The sequence below is a fragment of the Sprattus sprattus genome (assembly GCF_963457725.1).
Source record: "Sprattus sprattus genome assembly, chromosome: 5".
In the NCBI taxonomy this organism is placed as follows: domain Eukaryota; kingdom Metazoa; phylum Chordata; class Actinopteri; order Clupeiformes; family Clupeidae; genus Sprattus; species Sprattus sprattus.
In genome coordinates, this window is record NC_137924.1 from 36,561,174 (window position 1) to 36,571,403 (window position 10,230).

The 10,230-nt window shown below is 38.0% G+C and overlaps 1 protein-coding gene across 1 annotated transcript; it reads right to left on the reverse strand.

Moving 5' to 3' along the window:
- Nucleotides 1-1,290: 1,290 nt before the first annotated feature.
- Nucleotides 1,291-3,994, reverse strand: LOC308365166 (uncharacterized protein). Its single transcript, XM_080838511.1, has 5 exons — nt 3,896-3,994; nt 3,124-3,205; nt 2,329-2,475; nt 2,064-2,181; nt 1,291-1,719 (listed from the first exon to the last, which is right to left on the reverse strand). Exons 2-5 carry the CDS (start codon nt 3,190-3,192, stop codon nt 1,619-1,621), a joined length of 435 nt encoding a protein of 144 aa, XP_080694637.1. The 5' UTR covers nt 3,193-3,205; nt 3,896-3,994; the 3' UTR covers nt 1,291-1,618.
- Between the last annotated feature and the right edge of the window lie 6,236 nt (nt 3,995-10,230).

Consider the following 10,230-nt stretch of genomic DNA (forward strand, 5'->3'; position numbering starts at 1 on the left):
ATCTTTAAAAAGTAGTTAAGTCTAAAAATGATTGACAATGGATAAAATGTAACATAAAATATAATACAAAAAGGTTGCATGGCTGCAAAAAATACCTCTCAATTGAGTTTATTGCAAGTACAGTTAAGTAGTTAAAGGTTAAGTACAGATTTGTTTACATGTCTAACATAAACAAAACAAAACAAAAATAAGTTAAATACCCCACTATTCATGAAAAAGACACCTGTCTTCCAGAAACTACAGTCCATGTGGGGGTAGGGTATTGCACCAAGCAGGATTACTCAGTTAGCCAGGTAACTTCTAAAATAGCTTAAAACACCTTCTCAGACCATTTGGTAACAAATAGCAATAATCAATACGTATGACCAAATTGGCACCTAATACATTCAAGTTCAGCTTTACAAATTTAGATTAAAACCATTACAACCTACAGCCAAATATTTTGCACAGGTGAGTTGACAATCCAGCTCTATGGAATACTCATAAATAGACCTAAACCTCCCCATCTGGGCTTTTCACAAGAACCAAACTGCAAGGAATGTTATATTTTTGTTGTAAACAAATCTGGGTTTTGTATTATCTGCCTACAACTAAAACAAGAAAAACCTCCTTTCCTTTCATGGTCCAAAATTGTTTGTAGGTTCAGTAATTAACTACACAACAAATGGCAAAAAGTAATTTAACTACTTGAATCACCAGGCAGATATGCAGATGTGAATGTAGTTGACCCAGCAAGCTACTGCAAAATGTAGTTAAACTATTAGTTAATTACATGTAGTTCACTACTCCACAACACTGGTATTTGTGATACAAGGATTAAAGTTAATGACCATACTACAGTACTCATGGATACACGGTCAAAACCTCTTATTTATTAAAAGAATACAAAACAAGACTGTACAAATCATTGACAATAACACATAAATTCAGCCATGACCTGCTTGACAATGTATATACCCACATACACTGCTGTGTTGGCCCTAAATAGTGTTGGCCCACATTTCATGTCATGTGAGCCTAGCAAAATCTCTTGTTGGCAATGGCAGACACAGTGCTTATAAGAATTCATTACAATTAGAAAGCTGCTATCTATGTTTATCCCTTTATCTCCAGAGTTTTGTGTCATTCAAAAATATATTTGTTGAGATAATACAATAATGTAAAACCATCTTGACAGTATTATCAGCTCAGTTACATGAAATATAAAATAACAATAAAAAAAAACAATCAGGCAATGCTTGACACGAATGCTCAAGCAAAATAAAGAACAATATTGTTAATCCCTTCACTTCATGGCCTATTTTCGATGTTTTTTAATGCAGGATCAAAAGAACCAAAATGTTTGGCAGGTTTGAAGTTATTTTTGTGTAATTATTTTAGTCCCAAAGGAACTGAAGGTGGCCAGTAAAACCAGGTGATATGAGGTATGTTTGTGAGCATGTCATTTCTCAAAAAAGGGTTTTATAGAAAAAATAACATCATGCAGTCAACATTCTGAAAAAGTTCCCTTCAGAAGAAATGTTTAAAAAAACCGCTGTGCAATTCCAAGTCTTTAAGACTGATTAAGCTTTTCACAGTAAGATTGTTTTGTTCTAGCAGCAGTCTCAAGTTGCCAGCATCAGAGTGCTGTCATGTCTTGCACTTCCAGAAGCATGGCATCCTGCTCTGTCTTCAGCTGGTCCCGTGAAAGAAGGCGACCAACTAGCTCTGAGCTAAGGTCTGCGAACACACAAATAAAAACATCACATTCAAGTTCAGAGTTGTCAACACCTGGTGATCTTTAAGTGGTTTATAAATCAACCATGCAATTAAGAATATTGCAAAATAAAACATGAAAATGTACTTGATGAACCAGAATGTCTCACAATGTGGAAATGTATTCCAGTCTTCCTCCCTATGAAGGCCTCTAACAACCACACAGCAGAAAACTGTAATATACACACTAACTGTCATCTTCTGAATGTTTTAATTGATATCACTGCTGCAAACCAACTTAATCCTGCAGGACAGTAATGCCATTAACCCAGTGGTCAGTATTTTGAAGAGACTTGATAGCCTCTCACCTTGAATATCTTTGCTGAGAGAGGTCCGTATTGCAGTGAGCTCCTTTAGGCTGAGCTTCTGTAACTCACTACAGCCAAGTCGCTTCTTCTTATTCAGTTTCTTATGAAGTGAAGAGTTCTAGCAAAAAAAAAAAGCAGAGACCAGGTTTATACATTGTACCAGTGTCAGAGATTCTTTTTGGTTAAAACATATGCATTGGAAAAGAAATACTACATACTGGGGATGGCACAGCACATGAATCTAAAACACAATCACATACAGTACCTCCTGTTTCTGTTCTGTCCACAGTTTATCTCTGAGGGCATTCAGAGCAGCTCTGACTTCCATCTTGAAACCTGTTGGTTTGCTTTTATTTATAGAGGCGTTTGGAGAAGCCGGCTGTCCCAACCTCTTTCCTGCTCTCTTGGTAGCCTTCAGAGGAACATATCAGAAGAACATGACAACGCAGATCAAAAATAACACAAAGTAGCGTAGACACTTTCTTGAGCAAAGTAATAATAATAATAATAATAATAACAACAATAATAATAATAATAATAAACAGGCTATTGAACTGATTTTTAACTGTTCTTTAAAAACTATGTAAACTATTTAAAGAATGCATTGAAAGGTTTTGTGTGTTTGGGTGGCTAGAGTGAGTCCTTTTATTCCTTTGAGATTTGGACATGTGGTGCACTGATATTAGCAGCAGTTTAAGACAAGGATTCTTCTGCTGTTTAATGTTTTAGGTGTTGGAGCTCTCCAAAGACGACAAGTATTCCAATTACACTGGCAGCAGAATGGATATTAAGCAGCAATGCAAAACAGTTTAGCTAGTTATAGTAATGAACTACTTACATCAAACTCTAACTGAAGGACATCCGGCTATGTGGCCATTAAATAACTCATTAAATGGACTCAAATGTTTGGATAAACAACGCAAGTAATACCAACCTCTTCCCTTGTCTACAAAAAGTGTATATGTACGTATATATATACAGCAACATACCACAAATGCTTTGTTTCAAATATTATTAGCATATTAGCTCAGAAGAAATATGTGAAAGCTGATTCTCTTACTTCTTCCTTGACATCTTCCTCCTCCTCCTCACTTTCACTATCATTGATGAAGCACAGCTGCAGATTCATATGACTCTGAAAACTGTGGAGATGCAAAGTGAGTATTCCTTCTACATTTGTTTTATAATTCAAATTATAAAACAATTGGGTTCTACCGCGTAATTTAGCTGTTTCTGATTGGACGAGAGACGTTCCATGCTATAGGTTATTCGTCAACATACCTACAGTTACGGGACTTTTCACAGCTAAAAATAAATCACTCCGCGATGAAACATTCGCATTGATGATAACCGTTAATTCAAAGTTTTTAAAATTCCAAACCAAGACGTTGACAATGGAACTATTTCTTTGTTGCGGAGAAACAATGGCGAAATAAACCATTTTTAATCAATAACTTTGTGAAATGTTAATTTGTTGACAGCAGAATTGTTTATAAGAGCAATATAGCACGATGGCTATGGCCGAACACCACCCGTGGGATTATCCCTTACCTACCCCACTCCCACTCGTGCTATATTGCTTAGGGGTAGGACATCAATAACACATACCTCATGGCAAATATGGGATCAATCCTGAATTGTATACACTGCTTAAATATTTTTTGCTATTCTGGCTTAAATATAGCCATCTCTCCTCTATGTTAAACATGTTATGATTCCACTACTCCAACACATACAGAAAGAATACCATAACAATAAGACCAAGAGCAAATCTCCATTAGGAGTTAAAGACACATCTGGATTAGATAGTAGCAGTGATGCATGTGTACTACCGTGACGTGAGCGCCGTCACGCGGCTATTGAGGGCTTCTCCATCTTCCCAAGTGTCCCTGTGAATTCCCAGATCCTGACGCTTTATCCAGTCTGGAAGTCTTCCAACACCCTGAAAAAGGTCAGACATGCCTCAGAGACACACATGTTGCCATGACAGATTCAGTGCCAGTGAAGTCAATGTATTATAGGTCCCATGGCCATTTGACATGTTCTAATTAAGGGTCATCATCTAATCAAGAAGCATTAATTAGTTCAGTCTGGTGTGTACAATAGAGATGTTTGTGAAACAAAATGTGTGTTAATAACTCTATAATATAATTTCTTATGCTCAAACATAAGAGTTTAAAGATTTTAAACATCTGCTTAAACCCAACCTCCTTTTCTCTCTTCTCCTCCTCTTGTTTCTCCAGTTCTTCAATTCGCAGGCCAAGAGCCTCCCAATGCATGATGGGTAAGCCCAGCTCATCCTCAGAGTAGCTCTTCTCCCACAGTAGTGCTGCCCCCTCTGTGCCGTCCTCCATGTCATCACTCTCTTTTTCTTCTCCTCTCTCCCTCTCTCGCTCCTTCTCTCCCTCCATCGGTTTTCCACAGCTGTGTAGAGGTATGGAGGTTTACAAAGTGAAGGACTTTCTGTGAAAGAGATGCAGACAGTGTAAATGTTAGTGCATTTCCCTTGTGATTAATACAGTGTCTGTCTGTCTATCTCTTTTGCTAAATATATTATGAACTATCTATTATTATTATGAAGTAATAAGCCCTCTATTATTTAAAGTGTAAGTTATAGCCCAGCTCTGAACCAACTCAACTGCATACTTTTGACGAATGACAAAAAAGGAGCAAGGGGCTAAAAGAGTGGAGAATTTTTTTGACAGGATATGGACAGACCATCATTGGGATAGGTACCACAAGGTAGCCACAAGAGTCAATAAATGGGTTCCAAGCAGTTGTGCTTCATGTTGCTCATCTGTGAATTTAAGGGGGCTGGGAACTGTAAGGCCCAGTGGCAACAGCAGGTCCCAGACTAAAACGATGACAATTGAGATTGAGATTCAAAGATTGAGACAGGGCATACCATGGTAGGATCAGGCCTTGAACACTGAACCTTCAGACTGAAAGACAAACTCAAACTTGAAACTTGAAACTCGAAACTTGAAGTCCCTAAACATTCCAGGGTCAAAACATTAAACAAACTAAAACAAAGTAAAAATGTGTGTGATTACAAACATTTGAGAAAATCATTGCTTTTTGTAATCTCACTGATGCTGCAGTGTATGTTATATGTTATGTTGTTCAGAAGGTAGAGCTTATGTCGGGGTTCAAGCTGGGGACATCCAGCATATCATGATGTGGACCTAACCCGCTGTGTAGAGCATCCTTTCATCTGCCAAACTCAATCACTCAAACTGTTGAATTGTCAAGCCTCCAAACAATGCAAACATTTCATAATGAAATTAAGGCATTTGCTGAAATACCACTGGAAGTTTATGAAATTGTGCAGTGTTCCTCCTACTGATTTTATGAGGACACATGCAAAGCTCATCTTCTCAGTGCAGGTAATGTCCTCTATAGACGCTTCACACAAAATTTCAGAAGAATCAGACAATATGGTTGATCTGAACTTGAGGTGACACAACTGTCAAAGTTCTCAATTGGATTTTGGTCACTAATGCCATTTTTGGCCCTGTGAATTGCAACCAATTTCTCTGTATGTCAAATCCACAGCAATAGGTGTTACAGTCCTTTTTGATTTAAATGAACTGATGAATCAATTATTTGAAGAAACATTTGAAAAAAATATATACTTATTTTATGATGAGGTGATACATAGGAAATTCTCAATGCTTCTATATGCTCTTGCCTTGATTATTGATTATACTCCGCCTCCAGTAGCTTATGGTCCAAATCTCTGAAATAGCTATAAGGACAAGAAATAAAGTTCAAAGAGATTCCCAATGTGACTTCAGGTCACTGAGATCATTACACCAAAAGCGTCTAGCTGTTTGTGAGAGTAGCTATGTGACCATAGGGCGACAACAAGAGAAAGACTAAATGGATGTCAACTAAAGCTCTAGCCCTAGAAGGAGTGGAGCACATCATGTCTGAGCCTGTGATATACTGCATGTCTTCTGCATAGGTGCCAAACTCCCAGAGAGAACAGGGTGAGCTGGTCCTCTTATTAAAGTTGTTCTGACACTAACTTTGCTGCCTGAAGCTGAAAACCAGTGGCTCAAGAACAGGGATTGAGAGTGATGCTTGTGTTACAGACAAAGTATAGCAGACACAAGAAGTTTCAGATATGGGGTTTCCTTTTGACAGTTTACACGTAAAGCCAGCATCCTGCAGTCACTATTTAACTGATGCAGATGACAATTGGCTATTGCTAGTACAGTTTAAGAAAGCACCTGGCTTAGTCTGATGATCTAACTGTATCCTTTTGGGATGTATTAAGTATGAGCTTATAGAGTTTAGAATCAATGTAGTAATTGATGCTAAAAGTGGGTCTTTGTAATGCTACTTTGGTGAATAAAATGATACATTTCTATAAAAAGCATAAAAACATATGTGTGATAACACACATTTGAGTGCCATCTAGTTTATATAATGTAAAAAAAAACTAATTTTCATTTGCTGGAAAATCAAATTAAAGTTTAAAGTTTGGAGCAGAAGCACCTTGCACAGAGGAAGGTGATTTGACTGGATTTAATGGAAATCTTGTGTACAGAACTGAAATAACTTCTACCTCCATCTGTAAACAGCAGTAGCTCAGAGCTTTGTGTCCAGTACGCCCTTTCTGAACATCTGAACCAGCATGAACTACTTAAAACTAGCATGAACTACTTGAAACTAGCATGAACCTTCTTTATAAACAGCCTTGACTTCTTTATAAACAGCCTTGACCGAGCAACAAAATAAATAGCCGTGTGTCTGCTAACCATGCCGAACAGAGCAGCTACTCCAAGTCCCATCCAGCACCTCTGCTACTCCACCTTCCATCTAGCACCTCTGCAGTTCCATCCATCTGTTCTGACCCACAGTGGTCTGGGAGAAGCACTAACCCCTGAAGGCCTCAGGGCCACAGGTGTGTTTGATCAACATGAGAGCTCTCCCCTATGATATTTAGTTGATTATTCAAAGCAAGGTGGTTTTTCAGATGGTAGTGGCTACACCAACCAGGTCATGTGTTTTATCTGTGTCAAGGCTGTTGAGAAACGATAATAATAATAAAACACTCTGAGGATGGACAGCACCTTTGTGAAGAGGGGAGATTTTGGTGGAAGGCAACAATGCATGAATATGATCCATGGTGATTTATGTACACATACTGCCCCTCTGCAAAGCACCCAAGTGCTCTTTTGAATTGCCAATCAGCAAGGTATGGTATTGTGACAGTAAAGCCTTGACATGTGATCACAATTACACGGCTATGTAAGGGGTTTAAAAAGATGCCGTCCTTGGATCTGTTTTGTCTTGATATAAGTAAATAAAATGATATATCATATTTTGACAAAAGGCCTACCAGATACCACAACCATAGATCAAACCCTAACATCAACTGAGCAGAAAGTTTGGTTTCTGATTAGGTAGAGTATGGTCAGAAACATACCTCCTGGATTCACTTAGTTATAAGCTAGACTGCTGTGACTGCTTTATATGCTGATCTGAAGTATTTTAAACATGAGCTAGGCCATCTTGATGATTGATTGATACTAATGGTCAATCTGAATACTGTGGTTCTACACACCACAATGAACACGAGAGGTCTGGCAATACAAAATATGACATATTTTGCTCAGGATATGTAATATGTTGGTGTAGGCTATTTGCCACTTTTACACAAAATATTTAACGAATACGATGCATTGCTGTCTAGTGTAGGCCTTCCTTTAAATGACCAGTGAAGCCCAGGTCAACTTCAAAACATGAGAAATAGACTGAGATGTCATCCCTAGAAATAATTTACAGAATGACTGAATGTATGCCGACAAAACATCCTTTTCCCAGCACAATCGGCAACACTTCCTCATGTCCATGGAGTTTAATTTAGCTGATATTTACTTAAACCAAACAGCAGAACAGTTCAAGACCTCAGGGAATACGTCCCTGTCCCTCTAAGGTGTTGAGGTGTATTCTTATAACCTTTGTGCAAATCGGTACTGGATATAAAGGCATACCCAGTGGTTGCAACACCTCCCCTGATGTTTTTTCAAAGTTGACCCCTTTCAGTTTTGGGCATGACTAAAATATGTTCATATAAAACGGCAGGACAAGTTCTTCGTATCCAACAGAACAGTCTTGATGTTTGATAAGAAGGAATTACAGAAATACAAACATTAGGCCTGTATGCTATGTGTAACGCTGTAGCCAGAGGCAGTAGCCTCGCAAAGTATGTTTCAAAGCGGCAAAATAAATCTCTGTTAACTGACAGGGCAAACTCTTACCGTTAGTCGCCAGTGATCCCCTTATGACTCGGATTTTCCACCCTGTTTTTCCCAGGTGTATATAATAGATTAGATTTTATTCATTAGCCTATTTCCGTTACAGCGGGTTTCAACTTTTTCCTCGCCTCCGCTACATAGCTACACAACTCCTTAACGTATTCTCAGCTCTCGACGTTTCAGTTCTTCAAGTTAGTCCGAAAAGCTGAGTAGACCTAGCCTACGTGGCATGATTTCTAAAAGTTTTTTGAAAAATATTTGGTCAAGATGATTAAACTCGATAAACAGCGGGAAGCCTATGTAATCTAGGCTATTCAAATGTAACACTTCGCCATGAACAAAGACACACTGAAGACTTAAAGAATTTGACGGCGTTTCGTTAGAGAGGAGAGGGGTGGAGATTAAATTGAAAAAAGGTGTCCGATTTCACTGCATAGACAGCAAATAGGGAAAAAAAGATGCATGAACTGATCAAATTGCACTTGAAACTTTCGACAATGTAGCCTTGTATTGTCAGTCTGGAAACGTGGAGATCTACAGCTGTGATTTATGGGAAAGATGTCTTGAGCATAGACTACAACAGTGGTGACTCATGGAAGAATTATGGTTGCTGTTACTCTCACCTGTAGGCACAGATTTGTATTTATTTGCAACATCTACCTGCATTTTAAATGTAATAATCCTTATATCAGTATCTCTTTGAATTTAAAATAACCCATAGTCATAGTCATACCCAGATGTGTTACTAGGATGTCATCTTTGGGTGGGCATTTGAATTGTGTGTGTGGGCAACAACAAAAATGTGATGCTGTGTTTAGCTCTAAGATGATGTTAAAGGAGACATATTATCAAGAACTCACTTTTTCAGTGTTACATTTGGGTATCAAGAGTTCCTACCACCCCAAAAACTCCTGTAAAATAAGACTACCTGGTCAGTTTGTTTTGGGATGCCTAGCTCATAAAACATGTGATTCATGTCATTCAGCTTGAGAATTAACCTTTGGGAATGTTCGCCTGACCCATTGCATTATTGAAGTGAGGTAAGTGCAGGAAATGTTCGTTGCATAACATGCTAATAGTTCCTTGCAATACATGATCTTTAATAATCATCCAAGTTGAATATGATGGTAAATAAACATCCATACACATTGTGTTTATTTTGACCAGTTTTTTTTTTTTTAATTGAGATATGTTGACAACAAATTATCTTGACATGATCAGGATCAGGCAACATTTTCATCTGCAATTTAAAATGCAGATTGAAAAGATTGAGTTTCTGTGCATTGTCCAGTATTTTTTTTATCAGGAGAGCTTTCGTCAAACTTCATCCCTGACAACCACCAAATTAACACAACATCACAAATAGCCAAGGTAACAAAATATGATATCTGCTGTTTTAAAAGGCTATTCGGTTTGGTACTGTTACTGAGTTTATCTACATCTCCTCCAATATTTTCATACAAGGACAGCTCATCAACCATTATCCCTGACTCCATCACCAAGTTAACACAACTAAATGAGTTTTTTTTTTTTTATTAAACAAACAAAAGTCCTCTGGGCATCAGTGAATTTCAAAGTTTAAATGATCATTTAAATGAACAGGCACTCAAACCAGCCGCTCTGAACAGGTGCTGTGGTGCTTGATCCTTGTGGCATTTCGACCAAAGGTCGTCACAGAAAATGAATTAAGACCCCAAGGAACCGTGTCAACTTGTGGGAAAAGGTATTATCAGATCACCTGCACTAATTAGCTTCTCACAGATATTCTAAATGGGCACTTGGGAAAGATTGGCTGGGATGGGTTATCCTTATTTAAGTCAGGAGCAGAAGGATGTATCTAGATTTTGTGGAGGATGGATGTATCCTATGTTTCCTATATTCACAAGACAGTGGTGGTA

Excerpts from the sequence above, each read along its gene's own strand:
- LOC308365166 (XM_080838511.1), bottom strand. The coding sequence starts at position 3,192 with ATGAATCTGCAGCTGTGCTTCATCAATGATAGTGAAAGTGAGGAGGAG. Across the intron at positions 2,182-2,328 it reads GGACAGAACAGAAACAGGAG|AACTCTTCACTTCATAAGAA; the intron begins GTACTGTATGTG and ends TTTTTTTGCTAG. Across the intron at positions 1,720-2,063 it reads TCTCAGCAAAGATATTCAAG|ACCTTAGCTCAGAGCTAGTT; the intron begins GTGAGAGGCTAT and ends GTGTGTTCGCAG.